We start from the raw sequence: 20,953 nt of genomic DNA on the forward strand, positions 1-20,953 counted from the left end.
AACTCTGGAGATCAGGGGATCATTCCCTGTTTGAGCATAAAAACCCACTGGGTGATCTTGGGCAAGTCACACTCACTCAGCCTCAGGGGATGGCAAAGAAGCAACTTGACAAGACAACCTTGTGATAGATTCACCTTAAGGTTGCCATAAGTCAAAAATGACTTGCAGGCACAGAACAACAACAACATGTTTGCTATGCAGATGTGAACTATACATGTGTTGTGTGTGTCTGTATAAGACCAACAGCTGCTTTTCCTAAAGAAGCAGCAACTTTAGGTGGGAATTTGGAGCAAAGCAGGACCAAGGACTGTCTGCTTAGCCTCTGACTGGGGAATGTTAAGCCCTCAATATATTGTCTGGACTCGATTTCCCATCAGCCCCACACAGCCCACTCAGTGGTGAGGACTGATGGGTGTAGCAGTTCAACATCTAGAGGGTCACAGTGTTTCCAGCTCAGATTTAGTCTTTTCCTAATTTATTGCTTCTACGCTCTCGGCTCTCCTCACTAAGCATACACATGTTCTCTCTCCTTCCCTCCCTCCATCTTACTTCAGCACATTTTTTTAAATGATGAGGGAGGCATTTGTTTCTGCAATGCACAGCCGCATCTCACTTCACAATCAAGTCACCTATTAATGAAACATTTTATATCCCCATGGTTCTTTTTTTTTCTTTTTAAAGTAAACCAATATTAAACCAGTTGCAGAACTGCTCTGGAGAACTGGCTCTGACCAATTGCCAGCTAATCAGCCCCCTGCGCAGTCAGTTTCTGCAACTAATTCACAAAACTGGTTCTGAGGGCAACCACAGAGAAGAGTAGGTATGCCAGCTAAGAAAATAGGCACATGAGTTTCCATCACAGCTTCACAATTCAAACTAAGTGCATTCACATGCATCCTAAACTGACTCAATCCCTCTGAAGTCAGGTGGATTTTATCAGGGTAAACATGCACATATCAATTTAATCTACTTGATTATTTGTTTCAAGAAGCTCTTTGGTCTTGGAAATGTGTTCCCTCATTTTTTAGAGAAAATTGATTTCTTAAGCAATGCTTTTCAAGGAAAATATGCTCCACAAAATTAGAAGCAAGTTGAGCATCTGCAGGAGAGGACAAGAAGCTGAATTGCCCTTTGAGCAGGGTGACCAGATGTCATAACCACAAAGGCGGACAAGGCACCTTATAATGTAGGACATTCAAGAAAAATGTATGAAATTACCAAATAAAAAGGTTTGATATAAATTCATGCTTTTTAGTCATGCTCAAAATGGGGGACATTTTGAAATTCCTCCTGAGCAGAAGGTTGAAATGGAGGACATATCCTGGAAGAGGAGGACATTGGCCACTCTTCCTTTGAGACTATGGAGGGCCAAATTCTCCGACAGCTAGTTCAATGCCTCCACCCATCTTCAGTTCGGAGAAGCTGAAAAAGTATTATTTTGCCCCTCAAAAGGCAATAGTGCCTCTGAAGCCACTGTAGGTAGTGTGTGCACAATTGGCCATTTCCATACCCTCCAATATTTCACAGATGAAAACTGGGACATGTGGGCAAGCAGCATCAGAGTGTGTTCAAAATGACAAAAGTTAATGAGAAAGAATAGACAAGCTAGGAGAGGCTTTACAGCACTTTGATTTTTCTTAAAGTATCACATTTCAAGAAACATGTAAATACATGTGTGAAAGGCTCCTCATCCTCTTCTGATGAGCCTACTGGGAAGGGCAAGATTCCTTCCCTTTCTCTCCCCTTCTTAGCACCTGAGGGGCCAATCAGATTACCTTTTGTACTGAATTGAAATCCGGATTAAAAGTGGGAAGTTCCCATTGGCATCGGTTTAAACACATCAGAATTAGGGTCTTGCACACCTGATCCAGGGCAAATCCCCCTTAGAGCGGTTTTTCCAAAAGTGGATTATTTCCTGTTTCTTTTTGAAAAACCCATTTCTTCCCTGCTGCCGGCAAATGTGAACTTGGCCCCGGTCATGATCGGGTCAAGTTCAGGGGAGGGATTTAGGTCAGAGGGAGAGCAGTGGGTGGAACATGCCTCCCTTCTCACACCGGTCGCTTTGCAAGCGGCATTTTTTAAAAATTGTTTTTTGTGCATGTGTGTGACAGACTATGCGAATGCTTGTGTTCCCTTTTAAATTTGTCAAACTGAAACAATGTGTGAATGCTTTTGCTACATATGTGTATGTAAGGAGAGATGACATTCTGGGGTGGCAATCGGAAGGAAAGCAGAGATGGCATTCTGAGGTTGCCTCCCCTGCAAGTGACATTTGTTGTTGTTGTTATAGATTATGCGAATGCTTTGAGCTGGAAGGGAAGGGAAGAGGCTGGCATCCGGGGGAGTGGGAGGCAAGGGCTTCGGAGGTGGCATTGGGCTGGAAGCGAAGAGAAGGGAAGAGGCTGGCATCTGTGGGGGAAGCAAGGGCTTTGGAGGTGGCATTGGGCTTGAAGGGAAGGGAAGAGAAGAGGCTGGCATCCGAGGGGGAGGCAAGAGCTTCAGAGGTGGCATTGGGCTGGAAGCGAAGGGAAGGGAAGAGGTTGGCATCTTTGGGGGAGGCAAGGGCTTCAGAAATGGCACTGGGCTTGAAGGGAAGGGTAGGGAAGAGATTCCAAAGAGGTGGAAATGCTGGGCTGGAAGTGAAGGGGAAGCTAGAGGCTGGCATTCAGAGAGAAGGCTGTGGAAACCCATGACTTTGGGGGAGTCACACTCTTTCAGCCTTAGGGTAAAGGCAATGGCAAATCTCCTTGGAACCAATCTTGCTGAGAAAACCCCAGGATGGGGCCGTTTTAGGGTTGCCATAATCTGTAATGACCCAAATACACACAACACACACACACACACCAGGAGGTATTTAAATGTGACAAGTTGACAGAATATGCGCACACTACCACCAGGTTTTTTTTAAAAAGGAGGGGGGGAAGCATCCATTCGGTTGGCCAATGGTTGTAGGATATGCCATCTTTGACGAAAGCGGAAGTGAATTTGATTGACAACAAAGGACACTCCATTTTAAAGTGGTACTGCAAATGTGAACTTCAGAGGGGCAAATTGCATCGATCAAGGTAAAGGGTAGTCAGAACTTCTACCTGGGGAGATTTGGTATAGGGGCAACCAGATCTGCCCAGTTCTGTCCAGAGCAAATGGGCTAGTGAGAATGGGGCCTGAGTTAACTGAGTGCAAAGTACATTTGCACTTTGAACTTGGTCTGCAGCAACTAAAACAAGATGAGAACAAAAGGGGGAAATGTTACATTTTAAAAGCAACTGGAAAAGTTGGGTGATAAAAGAACAATCAGGACGGTGCCAGCCATATCAGGAAAGTTGGAAGGTATTAATTTCATCATTATTTTGCTACCTCACCTTTTTAAGGCCTGTAGAGTCCCCCCCCCCCCCCTTCAGCCTGCATAAGCCTCTCTTCAAATCAGGAATGCATTAGACTGTTCTGGTTACTTCTTTAAATTTTTCTATATGCTAAATCAGTGTTTGGCCCTACAAACATTTTGGATTTCACCTTCAAAAACCCCAGACAGCAAAACAATTTGTGACGGATTCTAGGAGTTGACGTCTAAAATATCTGGAAAGCCCAAGGTTGAGAGCCTGTGTGCTAAAGGAAGGCCCTTGCAGGGGGGAAATGATTGGTAGTCCTTCCTTGACAATCAGAGATTTTATGAGTGTGTAACTTATAGGTTACATATTCATAACTGCAACAGAGGATTCCAGCTGAATTCTTTAACATACAAATGTTATACAGGAAGCTACTGTGCAAATTAACACGGGACTCCATTAAAGGTTGGATATTTTTCTTTAAATCACAACACCTAACAGGATCTGTGTCGCCTCTACAATCTAGAATATAGTCTTATTTACAATCACCCTGAGTCTAGATGGTTGTAAATAACACCATACACTATTTTAGAGCACTATGATTAAAAATGTCAGAAAGCCATGGATAATAAAATCAACCTGGACAGTTAAGAAGCTGTCTTGCAGATACAGCTATCTGTAAATTAGGAAGAATAATAAAAGCAATTAATTTGCTAATGAATAACTAACAAAATGCACATTTGGAGAAAGAATGATTTGAACAAGTTATTGATTTCATTTCAGTCTAATCAGCAAAAGTATACATCACCTTCTCTGAAAAGCAGTTTAAGCCTCTGGCCAGTCAATAACATGAGATCAATTAAATATATTAAGAAACCTCTTGTTAGAAACTGTCAGGCTTCTGTCCAAGGCATAATTACTTAGAAAGTTAGTCCCACTGAGGTCAGTGGAATTTAAAACTTCTACTTATGTGACTGTAATGTTATCTTGTCCTTGCTAAAAGTGGCCAAGATCAGTACAAGAAATTTTGCTCTCTGAACAGAAGGACAAGCTGGTACTCACTTCTCTATGCAGAAGCTGACTGGACTACCAGTTAAATATTACTGGGAACAGGTAAGGGTGGATTATGAATGGTGCAAATGGAGCAAGTGCTCCAGAGTCTTAGTGGTTAAGGACCCCATCAATTTGCTGGCACTTCACACATGTACTTACATGTTTCTTGTAATGTGATACTTAAAGAAATTAATGCTTTTGGAAATAGGGGAGCTGCAGGTATTTATTTCCCCACCTTTCCCAAGGTTTGGTAGCATTAAGTTATGTGGGTTTTCTGGAAAAGTAGAACTCCTCTAAATAATGTTACTGAATTTAACTTGTTTGGTTAAATGTTATATTTAAACAAATTGAGAGCTTTATGTGGGAATTAATTTATTTGAATATTTGGAATAATGGCGTATACCCACTTTATATTTAACAAAATGACTACACCTGAAAGACCACTATTTTTGAAGGTTACATGCCTAAATCTGATATTGTTGTTGTTAAGTGCTCTTGAGTTGATTTTGACTCATGGTGACCCTGTGAATAAGACATCTCCAAGACCAGCAATTCTCTACTACTCTGCTTAGGTCCTACAGGCCCAACCTGTAGTGTCCCTGATTAAATTTAGCCATCCGGCACACAGTCTTCTTCTCTTTCTACTGCCTTCTACTTTTCCTAGCATCATTGCCTTTTGTAATGAGTTGTGCCTTCTCATGATGCGGCCAAAGTATATCAACAGTTAATTTTGCTGAGGTATAACTGTAAATACTTTCAGCCTCATGTAGCTGCACTACTTATCAGTTCCACTTTAAGTTGAGATCTCTGATTCAGTACAACTAACTGAACATTCTCTTTCACTAAAGCAGTACTCCTCAATCTTTGGTCCTTCAACTGGTACAGACCTCAGTTCCTAGAGACAGTAACCAGTCTGGCCCATGGTGAGAGATTCTAGGATTTGAAGCCGAAAACATTTAAGAATTTCAAATTTGGAACCCTGCTTAAACTTTGTGAGCTTTGCCGGGACTTTCTTTCATTGGACAGGCCAAGAGTAGATGTAGCAGATGAAACAATGTTTGTCTCTGGGGAAGGAGGGGGAGAAGTATTGGGAGTCATTTTTTTTGGAAAGAGTCCTATTCCTTGCAGCAGCTCCTGTAGTTAAAATCTCTCATCATTCACACCAGTCTCCAGTCCAGATTACGTGGCATGTGTAAACCTCCTACACACACACTGGCTACACTCCTCTCCATCGCAAGAAAGGACAGAGAGTCCTTCCTCACTGGGGAAGGGTTTTTCCTTTTCCATTCGGTCACCCAGGAAGCAGTGACCAAGCAGCCAGTCAGCAATGACTGAGAAGCCTCTTGCCTACATTAGCCTTTGCCACAAAATCAGCACAAGCGAGAAGACGGTTGGTCACTGCAGCAACTGAGATTGGTCATTTTGAATTTGCAGTAAAACTATAGACCTAATATATATATATATATAAAAAAAAAACACAGGGGGGGGCTAGGGTTGTTGTGCAAGAGAAAAGAGGGTGGTAGCTTGAAAATGTTTGGGCACCACTGTGTTAGCCCATTCCTCCGGGAGCTAGGGTTTATCAATGCTTCTCTACTTAGAAGAATAACTAGAAGATCATATCCTACATTTAGCCCATCTAATATGACTGACTGCAGATATTCCCAGATAACTATGGATAAACAGGAATCGCATATCCCCTCCACCGACACATAGGGATCGTGTGAAATTTAGGAATTTTTTTCACTCCAATATTTCTGATAACATTTATCACCCACTCCAGTCTTCATTATCTAGTTTGCAGCTGTGCAGCTAGTGAAGAGTTCAGCTCACTGCCACTGAGACTTTGGCCTTGTTCACTTCAACTGCTACTGATGCCGTAGAGTATGTGCCATCTGAGGCAGTAGCTTTAATCTGTCTGATGAGTGGGTCAGCCTTGCAAGTAGCCTAGACTAATGTTTTCAAGTCTCAGACCAATCATGTCTGAGTGGTTAACCATTTTAATTTCACAGATGCGTAGCTATTTCTAAATCTGATTTTCCCACGTCTAAAGCAACCCTTAAGCTACTACACCTCACTGATTCATCTCCTGTTAAATGCTGTAAATAATGCAAACTTACAGTGTGCATGCAAACACATGTAACAAAAACAAACAAAGCACATGGTGGCCAAAATCATCTGGGAAATCTCTTGAAAAAAAATTCTTGTTGTGCAAGAGCCCACCCACATACACATTTTTGGTGTCAAAGTTATCTTTTAGTGAACCATAAATCCAACATATTCTCTTGTTCCCGAATTAATTGAAATACTTATAACTGATTCTTACATAATTGAGTATATTCTGTGCTGGTCAGGCCTCAACTGGAATACCGAGTTAAGTTATGGAATTCTCATTTTAGGTAGGATATAAACCAGTGATTCTCAATTTTTGGTCCTCCAGGTGTTTTGGACCTTAACTCTCAGAAGCCCCAGCTAGCATGGCCAACAGTCAGGAATTCTGAGAGCTGAAGTCCAAAACATCTTGAGGACCAAAGTTTGGGAATCGCTGATATAGACAATTTGGAGCAGGTTCAGAGAAGGACAACAAGGATGAAAAGAGGTATGGACAACAAAAGATATGAGAAATGGAAGGAGCTAGGCATGTTCAGCTTGGTGAAGAGAGGGGTGACGTGACTGCACTCTTTAAATACGTTGGTGGCATAAAGAGGAGGGGTAGGTCTGTTCTCTGTTGCACCAGAGAATAGGAGCAGGTCTACTGGTTTTAAGATGTAGGAGAGTAGATTTTGATTGAACACTAGAAGGAATCTCTTGACAGTATGAGCAATTTGGCAATGGAACTATTTGCCTAGAGAGATGGTGAGATCTCTTTTTCTGGATGTCTTCAAAAAGAAATTGGACAGCTATCTGCTGGGAATGCTTCAATTAGAGATCCTGCACATGGATTTGGTGGTCCATAAGGACACTCCCAACACTATAGAAGCCTTCCAACACAAATTCCCATTTTGGTGGGAAGGTAACAGCGTTCTGTGCAGTCATGCTGGCCACATGACCATGAAAGTTGGCTTTGACAATGCTGGCTCCCTCAGCTTAGTAACGGAGATGAGCATCGGCACCCCCTATAGTTAAACACAACTAGACAATCATTTCAAAGGGGAAACCTTTACCTTTACCTTTAAGGACACTTCCAACCCTATGATTCTATAGTAGGGGTTCCCAACCTGGGGTGCCCGCACTCCCAGGGGATGTGAGATGGAAATTTCAGGGGGTGCAACAAAGAGTGGCTTGTGTCCTTGAGTGACAAGTTATGAGTCATTACTCATTTTTTCTGAATAAATAGAATATAATTGATCAATTTAGATTTGCATTTTATGCACTGAGTCAAAAGTTCATTTTTAAGTTCAATTTGTTCACTTGCAGTGTTGCATGTGATTCAGTTTATGGTTCAGAAATTAGAAATTGGCCTTCTTCATCTTCAAATATGCTATTACTTTTGTAGGGGTAATACAAAAGGACATTAACCAAACATTTTCTAGAGATGTGAAGCATAGAAAAGGTTGGGAACTACAGTTTTATAGTGTAATTACAACAACCTTGTGTATATTTCTGGTCAAGAGGACAAAGAACTATACACAAGAAAAGAGCCCTGAGGCCAGGCTGTTTGACAAGCACAAGGTCCAGAACTGTGGAGGAGACACCCAAAATGTGTTCAAGATATAACAGTAATCAATAATTTAGTGGTACATGCACAAGTTCACATGTGTTTAAGGCTCACATGCACTTCCTTTCTTCCCCAGCATGATGGTCAAAAGATTGGAAACATTAGCTTTTAAATTAACTAGGATTCTTTATTACATTATTTTTAGGAAATAGTGGTTAATTTAAAAATTGGTTTAAAGCTTAATCATAAACCATAAGCAGAAGTCAACTTGATGACAACACTAACAACACAAAAGTTTAACAGAAGATTAAAGGATGGTTCATGGCCCTGGCTTCTTCTCAAACCAGAGGTCAAACTAACCAGTGTTCCAAATTTGATCTAAACAAGAAATTCTGGTTAATTTAAAAGCAGACATATATGTTTCAGGTCTCCTACTTGTGAATGTCCTGAAGTACAGAGGATGGATGCACAGTCTGCGGTAAAGCACTGTGAATCAGCTTCAGGCACTGAATCCTGACAGCATTTAAGCGAAAACAAGACACATTCAACTGCAGAGTCTCCCACTGCATAGGCTGATGCTTGTTTTGCTTCATTTTTGCATGATGGCTTTTGAGCAGCAGCATCTTTGAATACTAGCTGTACCACCCTTAAAGGAGTGCTAGCATGTTGCAGAGATCTGAGTGATGGACTTGGGCAACTTACACTCTCTCAGACTCAGATGAAGGCAAAGGCAAATCGCCTTTGAACAAATGCTATCCAAGAAAAAAAAAACACCCCATGATGATTGCCTTAGGGTCACCACAAGTCAGAAACTACTTGAAGGCACAAAACAACAACCCTTAAAGGTCACCACAAGCTAAATCTCTTAGCTTTAAGAGCAGCAGGGGTAGGGTTGGGTAGAATTAGGAACCTGCTGCTTGCTATTCAAGCACTGGATGAAACTTTGGACAATATTTTATAAATGGCACAGGCATCTGCTCTAAGGAAATCCCACCCAAAGTGTGAAAAGAGACTAGTTTCACCCACCACAAATTCTTCACGATCCTTTCCTCTTCGAGAAGATATTTTTGCCTTTCTTGCTCCACCAGGTGTCGCTGTCGTTGCACAGGATCTTCAAGCCTCTTTGCTCTTTCAATCACTTTGTCATTGATTTCCAACTCAGCTTTCTTCACCATAGCCCTGAGCGTCTCCTGGTTCTGCAGCTGTTACACAAAAGAAATCAGCTTCAGTTTTCCCTGCCTAACTTTCCTAGTATCTGAATATATCATATTGCTCAGAAGGATAAACAACCAACTCACGGCTGAATGCATTTTGAAAACAAAACAACATTTTTGCATAAGTAAATGTTATTTTATGGAATTCATGGCTTAGTGGTTAAGATGCCAATTCTGACAATCGGAAGATTGGTAGTTTGAGGCCTGAGTGCTGCATGATGGGGTGAGCTCCTGTCACTAGTCCCAGCTTCTGCCACCCTAGCAGTTCGAAAGTATGCAAATGCAAGTAGATAAATAGGTGCCACTTCAGTGGGAAGATAACAGCGTTCGGTGCAGTCATGCTGGCCACATGACCACAGAGTAGTCTCTGACAATGCTGGCTCTTCACCTTAGTAACGGAGATGAATATCACCCCCTACAGTCGGTTACGACTAGACATTCATGTCAAGGGACTACCTTTACCTTTTAAACATTTTAAGGAAGAAGGAAGAAAGGAGAGTACAAATGGTCTTAATGTATAATCCATGCACCCAAATTTCAGCAGAACACTGATAAATACAATGTTTTTTTAGTTCCTTGCAATTTATTGTGGTGGCACACTTTTTAATGAAGAGCTTGGAAAAGCCTTTTTGGACTAAATGGGAGTGGATGGGAGACCACCAAACAATACCAGGTGCCACAGGCTATATTTCAGAGGTAGGAACTGGCAAAACAACCTCTGAATATTCCTTGCCTATGGAAACTTTTTATATGAAATTAATGGGGCTGTCATAAGGTGCACACACACACAAGTCCCTTACTGAATTCTGGCCCTTATTTACACTCTAGGCCCTACAGTCCCTGTTGCTTTGACATCATCCCTGACCTGAGCACCTAGATGTGTTAAACTACATTCCCATCAACCTAGCCAGAATGGTCAATGGTTGGAATAATAATAATTATTATTAACCTTTATTTATAAAGCGCTGTAAATTTACACAACGCTGTACATACAATTGTAGTGTTTCAACAAGCTAGTTTCATACCACTCATCCTGTTAGCCTGAAATTCACTGACTAACTGTGGGCCATTCAGCTTGACCATACTGTTATGGGTAAATTCAAACAGCACATAAGTCCAACCAATCTCAAGGTCAAATGACCTATTAAGTTAAATACTTTAGTATATAGTGATTTTCTCTCCCTCTTTTTATTCTAAAATAAATTTGGAGGGACCCAATACAGAAGGGGTGGGGAGTGGGATTTAATTCCTCCTTTCTTGCATCTGAGAATTCATTCTTCCTATTCAAGAGGTTAAAAAGAAAGGAAAGGAAGCCTCCATGCAAGACAGATGCATGATTTTGGTTTTTAAAACTGCTTCCAAACTCAATTAAAATGGCAGTAACCATCCCTTTGTTTTTTAATCTTGAATTAAAAACAACTTCTCAAATAGGAAGCTCTCGAATTTCCTGCAGCTTGGAATCTTTGTATGATTGGATTATCTCATTACCTTGTCCAGTGTACAGTTTCATACATTTTTTGCCATCTATAAATCAACTCAAATTGAATTCATTGCTAATCAGTTTTATCAACTTTCTAATGCTACACCTAGGGAGCTCCTTGTATCTCTTGTGAGCACAGAGTTTTGGATCTTCTCAGTCAATGACAAATTGGTTAAAGATTGCTGGGGAGAGGAATTTTATTTGTTCCTCATTATATTTATGTCTTTCCCTTTTGAAGTATTAAACAAAAGAGGTGGATAAACCATGATCCTCTGGATGTTGCTGGACTATAACTCTCATTAGCCCCACTACCATAGCAAACACTAAGGAATGCTGGGAAGTGTACACCAACATCTGGAGGGCTGCACTGTGTCCAGCTCTGCATCAAAGAAACCCTTTGAAGATGAAAATAGGAGTGAAACTAGAACAAAAGTCAGCCAACACTTTGCACTGTAATGAACACACCACCCACTAGGATACCTTTAGACCCTTTTCATAAATATTTACAATGTTCTCTTCATCTTTCCTATGCCAGAGTACAAGATGAGCTATTATTCTTTGCTATTGTTTGTCACTTCGGACAGAGACAGCACGTTCTAGGAAAGCAGTCTTTGACTACGTGCATGTATACTTTCTGGAACAAAAGTTATGCCTTACAGAAGCACATTATAAAATCATGACCCCATTGTTCATATAAAAGTTATTATTTCTGTGTTATATGGTGATGAGAGTGGGGAAAGAGCAATCCTACCATTTGTAACCTTCAGAGAATTAAAAGCCCTACCAGGTTCATGTCAGCAGGGAAGAATCAAAGGCTGTGAAAGGTTTCTAAATATCCCCAACCTTTTCTGGCATAGTCCTCTGGCCCTAGACCCCCCCCCCCCAAATGTGTGAGTACTGATGCCAGAGAATAACCATCATACAACATTTCATATTTCTGGGAGGATGGTTTCTGGGGTGGATCTCCAGTTCTATGGGAGGATGGGAGATGGGTATAGCCTAGGATGAGCACCCAGACATCCCCGGATAAGAATGGATGAATAAACACATTTCACTTTTGTTCCACATTTGACTTCTTTTTTTAAAAAAGTTCCTTCCATCATGCTTATGAAGAAATGGACAAATCTGACAAATTCTTTTCTAGTATGGCACAATGGAGAAAAGTAACCACCTCTGTTTATGCACATCTTTTTTTATTCTTCAGATGAACGCCATGCATGGTGGCAGTGGCAGTAAAGAAAAGTCTAATTTCTGTGGAGCACGATCAAAGTTAGTTAAGGCATGTGGGGAGAGAAGGCACAGTACAATGAAATATTCCTATCTGAAACATGATTGGTTTTATCATCTCAAAACAGGTGCCTTCCAGATGTGTTGGCGTGTTGGATTAAAGCTCCCATAATTTCTGATCATGCTAAATCAAGGTGCCAGGTTGGGGACAGCTGCCTTAGATAAAGAATGTACAAAAAGGGAAATCTATTTTTCTTAATTTAACTCACAGATTTATTCCTAAAGGGATAGACTAATCCATGGATAGAAGATAGATCAATCAATTACTGGAGAGATCAATCAGGTATTATCCACAACAGTTAAATGCAATCTTCATGTGAAATGGATTACTCCTACTTCAAGCTCTACTTGCTTTAGGGACACTGATCTGATTCTGCTGAGATGTACCTAACTTCTTTTAAAATTGTATTTCTGTAAATATTTATTAAAATAGTAAACACAAATTTTCCCACCTTTAAAACTTTTTATAATGGATGTGGGAAAGGGGTTTGAAATTCACTTTGAGTTATGATTTGAAAGCATTTTCTTTTTAACAGGGACGTAGCCAAGGAGGGGGTTCTTGGGGTCTGGACCCCCCCTTCCATTAGAAAAATGAATGGTGCATGCTGCTGCGCTGCCGCGCCCAAGCCCTATTATAATGGTGGCACTTAGTCTGGACCCCCCCTTCCTAAAATCCTGGCTACGTCCCTGTTTTTAAGAATGTGTATTGGAAGTGCCAATAAAGAAGGGACTTTTTATCATATGTTGACTTTCAGAACAGCAAAAAAGTTCTGGATGCAAATACATAAAGTAATGGAAGAAATATTAACATTTAAAGGGACTTCACAGTTCAATTGAAACCTGATTTTTTAAAATGTTTTTTCCTGGGCTTGCTGAAAGAACAAATTGAAAAAAAGAACGGGAAAATTGTACAATATAATGTAACAGAAGGCAGAGTGTTATATGCATAAAGATGGAACAATCCAGTTGTTCCTTCTCAAGAAGAATGTTTTATAAAACGTAATGAATTTGCTTAAACGGATAAATTGACCACCCTTGTAAGAGATGGAATTATGGTCTTTTAATGAACAATGGAAATAAGTGGTTAATTATTGGAAGAAGAAATGGGGAGAATAATTTAGGATTTGCAGAACAGTAGAATACACCTTCAGGTAGTTGTGCCATTTACTAATGACCGACAGTACTATTAGAATTTAGTTAATTTTTTGATATTTTTCAAAGAGGAGATAGCGGGTGTAGAGATAGCAGATAATTATAGGCATGAACTAGCAAGTTGGAAGTTATTTGTGCATCCTTAAGTAGCTTATACAGTAGTTGTGTGCAGTTTTGTTGATGTAATAGATATTGTAAAGCTTTTTGTTTTGCTTGTAATGTGTGTTTTTATTACTGTAATTTTAGATGTAGTTTTATGTTATGAAAATGTAGTACAGTATTTGAATAAAAATATTATTTTTTAAAACTTTTTCTCTTGCCATGTTTGGCTGCACAGAATTTGTCAAATCCCCTATCATCACACCACAAGTGTTTTGTAAAAAGTCTGAAACTGACTTCAGAACAGCAAATGCTGTTTAGGCATATTATTATAACCTTTAATTTTTGCTATTTTAATTCTCCTATTTCTCTGTGAGCAAAGCTTTCAAGTTGCCATTTTCAGTGTGAAGATATTAAACAGGAAAAAGGCAATGAGCGAAACAATTTCCAGAAGGGTTAGTGGTAGTGAAAACAGCAATGAATGGTGTAGCACCTTAAAGACTAGCAAATTTCTTTGGCCACACTGATATTTGCTGGAACCTATGCTGCAATAAATCTGTTAGCCTTTAAAGTTCTACAAGATTCTTCATTGCCTGAAAAGGAAAGGAGAATCAGGTTTTCACAGAAGGCATCTCTCTTCCAAGAATGAAGATGCAATAATACCTGCAGTTGTCTCATCTGGTGCAGCTGGAAGCGTAGGTCTGACACATTGCGCTTCATGTCAAAGAGACTGACTTGCATAGTGGTGCAGCCCACTGGCGTGGAGTGACTGATATTTGGAGCAGCAGTAGCAGTAGCCTCAGTGGCTGCTAATGAATTCTTCCTGCTAGACACATGAGCAGATCCTGAAAGCAAACAGTAGCAAACGATTTCATTAAGAGTGAAGGATCAGCCACCTTCTCACTCCTGTAACAATCTTAAAACATTGGGGCTCTCACAGATTGCTTAATTCACTTGATGATGTGAAAACAATAACAGAGATTGTTCTGTCACATTCTAGACTGCCTCCCCCTCAATTTAATCGCCAACTGATGTGATGGTTAAAAAAACTGTGTTACTGGATATAGAAAAGAGACACATTATCCAGAGATAATGGCAGCTTATCGCATTCAGAATGAATTGTTAAACAAGACAGAGATGCTCCTTCACACTCAGGTAATTGATGGAACCTGATCTTCATCAGTACAGTCCAGTGAACTCAGGTAAGCTCACATAATACTTAGAAATAACAGTGTTACAAATAACCGTATTATGTATACTTTTTGTCCAACCAAATTACAGTGTTCAAAGTAACTGTATTACATATACTTTTGGGAGTAACAAGAGTATAAGGACATTTGCTTACCAATAACACATGGACAGGTAATGGCACAACCTGTTTTTTAGTTATACATTATTCCGAAAACTTTGCTAGAGAGGGAGGAACTAGTCTGGAAGGTTTTTCATGTTTTGAAAATCATCCCTCCACTGTGTGTTGTACGTGTTGTTTGCCTTTAAGTCATCTCTGACTTATGGGGAATCTATCACATGATTTTCTTGGCAAGTTTCTTCAGAGAGAGTTTGCTATTGCCATCCTCTGAGGATGAGAGAGTGTGACTTGCCTATGGTCACCCAGTGGGTTTCCATGGACAAGCCAGCATTCCAACTCCAGAGCCATAGTCCAATTTTCATGCCATTACACCACACTGGCTCAATGGGTATAACGCAGAGCTAACCAACAGGGCTCCGGCCTATTCAAAAACATTCAAACAGTGCTTCCAAATAAAATGTTTGTAACACAGTATGAGTGCATCATTCTCTGAACAAGTAACATTTAACAAATTATTGTGTCCCAAATAGCAAGTAATGTGTATCATGTTACTTAAAAAAAGCTACAAGCTCTGAGCTCACCAATCTATCCAGTATCATTACTAAGTAAGCCCATGCTATCTCATGTAGTAAATACACAGCACAGAGACAGGAATGGATACAGAAAGACACCCAGCTGGTTCAAGTGACCGAGTCACTCTTCATGCTAGAGGTGGCAGCCAACTCATCTCCTATATCACTGTATACTCATCCCTCCACATTTGCAGCCTTGACTTTTGCAGATCTGATTATAATAGGTTCTCTCTAGGAATCTCTAGGTCCTCCAGAGAAATTCTGCTGGAAGTTGACCATAGAGTTGCACTGGAGGACCTGAAGATTCCTAGAAAAACACTTCTCCAGGCATTTGTAGGTCCTGCAACATGATTCTAAGGTCAAATTCTGGCAGATGTTGACCTCAAAGTTCTGCTGGAGGATATAGAAATTCATAGAGAGGTGTTCTCTCAGGTTAAAAAAGTATGTTGAACAACAACAACAAATTATCTTTTGTTGCTGTTAATTTTCATTTTTGTGTTTTAAATAAAAAAATAGTTTAATTGTCTTTTACCTGTTGTATTGAGTTTTTAAAGTAAAGTACTGTATAGTGTGCATGCTGCCTTGGGTCCAGTACTGGGGGAAAAGGTGGGATATAAATTAAACAAACCCTGTGTGCAAACCAAATTTGCATTTTGAATTAAATTGAAGTAAGCCAAGGAGAAAAGTGGCAAGAAAAGCCACTGGAAGCAGCTGGAAAAGTGGGATGACAGAGGATTAATCACGACTCTTGCTGCCAAATCAGGACGGTTGGACGGTATTCTACTGCTGCTTGGTGACTGGGAAGACATACCAGGAAAGAGAGAGCTAAGCCAAGGCACCCATGATAGTGGTTTCCATATGTTCCATACCATCTCAGCGTGCCCCAGTTCAGAAAGTTTCCAAACTTTCTAATGTCACTCTGTAGTGCTGGATTTTTAGAAGCAGACACAGCAGCAGATAGTGTTTCAGGCAACTGAATGGCATACCAAATTACTTTTTTTAAAAATAGTGTTCTGTATTTCAGTCCAAATAAACACACATTTCACCTTGCTCAAAGCGGTTCCCAAAGGGAAGAGGACACGTTTTGATGCTGCCAAAAATATTAATGAAAAGGACCTCTCTTTATTGCTCAGCTCTGATGCAAACATGTATATCTTCCAGGATTTTTACTTGCTTATATTGTTGTGGTATTTTATAGATTTATTGCAGTCTATAAAGGCTTATTTCAGTCTTTGTACCTCTTGACATACTAATATGAAGGATAGGTTAAATGTTTAAATAGGCAAGGCAATGCAATACATAATCTTATACAGTATGTGGTTAGTTGAACCCTAGCTTGGCTCTAGTTATTCAGGGCCTAGTAAGTCTCAGACTCGAATACTGCAACACATTACATGTAGGGCTTCCCTTTGAAGACTTCTTTGGAGTTTCAGTTAAATCATAATACAGTCCTGATTTGGATTGGCCTCAGAAGCAGTTTTACAGTCAGATACTTTGTTGCTGACTATAGTTCAAAGAATTGGTGCTTACTGATAAAGCCATTTATGTAGATGCATTAAGATCTTTTCCAGAGTCCTTTTCCAGGCAACCATGGAAAGTGTGTCCCTAGAAAGTAAGCTTCAATTTATGGTGATTCTATCCTAGATTTTTCATACAAGATTAATTCAGGTGGTTTACCATTGCCATCCTCTAAGACTGGCATTATGTGACTTGCCCAAGGTCACCCAGGGGCCAGGACCAAACATGGATTTGAACCTGCATGGATTTTGCTCCTTAATGTCACATTATTTTACTTTCATACTGCTGCTATTTCTGTTGTGATTGCTTTATTAGATGGTTTTATTTTATGACCATATTCCTACTCTTGATTTAGATTTGTGTTGCTGGTGGGTGATTGCAATGAAACCATCGTAAATCCAGCTGCAATCCTTTCGTGCCTTGTGCAATCATGCCTTCATCTTGCGGTCTGGGCATGTGGCCTTGTTATGTATTCTCCAAGTAAAGATACATGAACACACACAATCTAAACATAGTGCAGAGTGGTGATAAACAAATTTATTCCTACTCCCTTCCCTGCACTTGCCTTGAAATGTTAGCCATCAATGAGATCACTGATGGGCTCAGCACCAACATCCCTGTGTGGCTGGATTGTTGCTTAGCTGATCAATTTCTGAAGGACTTACCCATTCAGAAAGGGGAAAAAGGGTCAGGGGGAAAATATCTTAGCCCTCTGTGGCTTGCACACATGCTTACAGCTGGCATTTGATTTCTGATGGTATAAAAAGAGTGTGCCTCATCTTCCCAAGGGAGAAATGAAAATGGTAACGTGACAGACTTCCATTCCTTCACTGCCTACCACACCCAGCCCTTCCTGACTGCTTCCTAAAACATCTAACCTCAGGCAATGGCACTGTAAGACAGAACAGCAGGAAACACACAAGGAAACAGATTTGCCTTGGCACACACAGCTGGGTATACCTAGCAATCACAACAACCCACAAAGTAGCATTCACTGCCATCACATAGCACCAAAGTTTAGGCCAAGCCATAATATGCTCCCACAGTAGCAGAGAAATATCTTTCCTGAGGAAATACAGGCAAATTCCAAGTCTGTAGCTAGTGAGCACATGCCCTTTGTTGGCAAGTTTTAACTTCTGCAATTGTCATTCTGAACAGTTCCTCTCCCTGGTTGGTGTGGGGGAAGCTATACACTATAAACAAGACATGGCATATTTTCTTAAACACTTCAAGAAATTCTTGCTTTTCCACACAGTACTGAATTGGCAGCCTTATGATACATTACAAAGCAGACCTCCCAGGCAAGCTGTTGGATTCCTGTTTCTTGTTTTCATACACTACACCCTTTTGCCCACTTGGGCATGTCTGCATCAGCTAGTTTTACATGAGATCTGCCATACGATGCCTCACACAGAAGAGATGATGGTGGTGTTTACACATCATTCCAGGCTCTGGCTGCATCTGCACTACAGAAATAATACAGTTTGACACTGCTTTTACTGCCATAGCTCAACGCTATGGATTCTGAGATTTGTAGTTTTGTGAGCTATTTAGCCTTCTCTTTCAGAGAGTTCTGGTGCCACAAGAAACCAATTCTTTAATTCAAGAAAGTCCTTGTGTCTGCTCACTGAACCAGGAGGAAAGGTCTTATTTGTATCAATAGTGACTTTCTTTCTGAAGCAAATGAAAGGTTTGGGGCAGATCCCACCATCAGAGCCTATATTTGACTCATGCAACATCTACTCTTGGAGGAAACGGATTTTCTGGATCCATTTCAAACCGGATTCAGGACAGGATACGGAGTGGAGACTGCCATGGTTGCCTTAGTCAATTATCTCTGTCTGGGCATCGACAGGGGAAGTGTGACCCTGTTGGTGCACTTGGACCTCTCAGCGGCCTTTGATACCATAGACCATGGTATCCTTTTGGAACGCCCGAGAAAGTTGGGTATTGAAGGCACTGCATTGCAGTGGTTCCGGTCTTACTTCTTGGTAAGGTTCCAGATGGTGTCACTTGGGGACAGTTGTTCAGCCAAGAGGGTGCTCAAATTGGGTGTCCCTCAAGGAGCAATTCTGTCTCCAACGCTGTTTAACATTTACATGAAGCCGCTGGGTGAGATCATCTGGAGACATGGGGTGGGGTGTTATCAGTACGCCGATGACACCCAAATATATTTCTCTATGTCTTGGACTGAAGCAGTGACTGAGGATGGCATCTCTCCTCTGAATGCCTGTCTTGGGCAGTAATGGACTGGATGAGGGAAAACCGACTCAAGCTGAATCCAGGTAAGATGGAGGTACTCGCTATAGGAACCCCGAATCCAGGAATGGAGTTGTGTCAGCCAGTTCTGGATGGGGTCACACTTCCCCTGAAGGATTCTGTTCGCAGTTTGGGGGTGCTCCTTGACTCGTCGCTCCAACTGACAGCTCAGGTGGATGGGACAGTCAAGAGCGCCTGCTATCAGCTTCGTCTGATACGCCAACTGCGCCTCTTCCTGGAGCCGAGGGACCTAGAAACAGTAGTACATGCACTGATAACCTCTCGATTGGACTTCTGTAATGTGCTCTACTTGGGGCTACCCTTGTGCCAAGTTTGGAAACTTCAGTTGGTACAAAATATGGCAGCCAGATTGATCATGGGAACTTCTAGGAATGACCATATAACACTGGTCTTGAAGTCGCTGCACTGGCTGCCTATTAGTTTCCGGGTAAAGTACAAGGTGTTGGTGATTACCTTTAAAGCCCTACATGGCTTGGGCCCAGAATACTTGAGGGAACGCCTTCTTCCCTATTGTCCGTCCCGCACACTAAAGTCCTCTGGAAGAAATCTATTACAATAAAAAAAACATCTAGGCTAACATCAGTTTCCCAGAAGGCCTTTTCTATTACTGCTCCAAAACTATGGAACGACCTGCTGGAGGAGATCCTTCACATTCCCACTCTGACAGCTTTTAAGAAAGCACTCAAGACGGATCACTTCCGGCAGGGCTTTCCAGCTTAGTTACCCTCCCCAGATATAGAGATATTTGCCCCCTCATCTGCCTATTCTTCCCCGCCTATTTCTATTTCTATGTATATTTTTTAAATTTTATTTAATGTTTTTAATGTTATATCATCATTGTTTAATTCTGTTTTAATGTTGGGAATGGGGGGGCAGGTTTAGGGTCTGATTTTTTTTTATTTTTTATTTTTCTGTAATTTGATGTGTTTTATTGTTGTAACCCATCCGGATTCTCCGTGATTGGGCGGGCTAGAAATAAATCTATATTATTATATTACTCACATGAATGCCTAAGTACCATGACTGGTATCGTGCCTAATTCGCTCTATGTGTATATGTGTATTTTTCTTAATTTGAAGGAAAAAATGTACAAAACAAAAAGCAACATGTTTCCCAAATACAGACTAAATATGGAAACTCCTTCACATATCTGTTCCTATGGACCTAAATGCTTATGTTACACAATCTTAGCTCTGCTTAGCAAAGCAAATAAGAGGGTATCCCCACAATGTCTCAAAGAAGCCTAGAATTATTCCTCCTGAGTTCTGCATCAGGTGATGCTGAGTGCACAGAAATAAGCTCAGCTATTTGCTGAACTGACGTAGATGGAAAGTGCCCTCTTACAGGAAGCAGACTCCCTCATCTAACAAAGAAAAAGGATCCACACTTGATTTCTTCTAGTTGTCAGCTTTCCAAATTTACAGAGGTTTTATATAGATTCTGGACTGCTCCTAGAATCTGCACAGATTCTAGAGCCAGTGCGGAATAGTGGTCTGAGTGTTTGACTCTGAAGACCAGGGTTTAATTCCTCGTTTGGCCATGGAAATCCACTCGATAACTTTGGGCAAGTCACATGCTCTCAGCCTCAGGGGAAGGCAGTGCCAAACCTCCTCTGAACAAATCTTGCCAAGAAAACCACATATTAGGCTTGTCTTAGCATTGCCATAAACCAGAAATAACCTGAAGGCATACAAACAACAACAGCAGCAGCAACAACAACAAAGACTGCTATTAATTTACTAACTTAACATCTTTCACGTATGTGAAAAATCATAATGTTAAAAGTGGTATGACCAAGGTGAGACTACAACATGTGATTATTCTTGCACAAGCCTGAAGTCTCACATTAAGCCAAAATTACTAAACTGAGACTGTACTTTGGGCATATCATGAGACAACATGGCTCACTGGAAAAGATGATAGCACTAAGTAAAGTGAAAGGCCATAGGAAAAGAGGAAGATGCACTAATTCCATCAAGGAAGTCAGGACCCAGAATTTGCAAGATCG

The 20,953-nt window shown here is 40.8% G+C and overlaps 1 protein-coding gene across 1 annotated transcript in view; it reads right to left on the reverse strand.

The window, feature by feature from the left end:
* The window catches only part of KIAA1217 (KIAA1217 ortholog), a 504,546-nt gene that overhangs the window by 21,590 nt on the left and 462,003 nt on the right, over positions 1-20,953 (reverse strand). The window contains 2 exon segments of the mRNA XM_042471784.1: positions 9,061-9,236; positions 13,930-14,111. Coding sequence (XP_042327718.1) covers positions 9,061-9,236; positions 13,930-14,111 — 358 coding nt within the window.

The sequence above is a fragment of the Sceloporus undulatus genome, chromosome 6 (genome assembly GCF_019175285.1).
Source record: "Sceloporus undulatus isolate JIND9_A2432 ecotype Alabama chromosome 6, SceUnd_v1.1, whole genome shotgun sequence".
Taxonomy (NCBI): Eukaryota; Metazoa; Chordata; class Lepidosauria; order Squamata; family Phrynosomatidae; genus Sceloporus; species Sceloporus undulatus.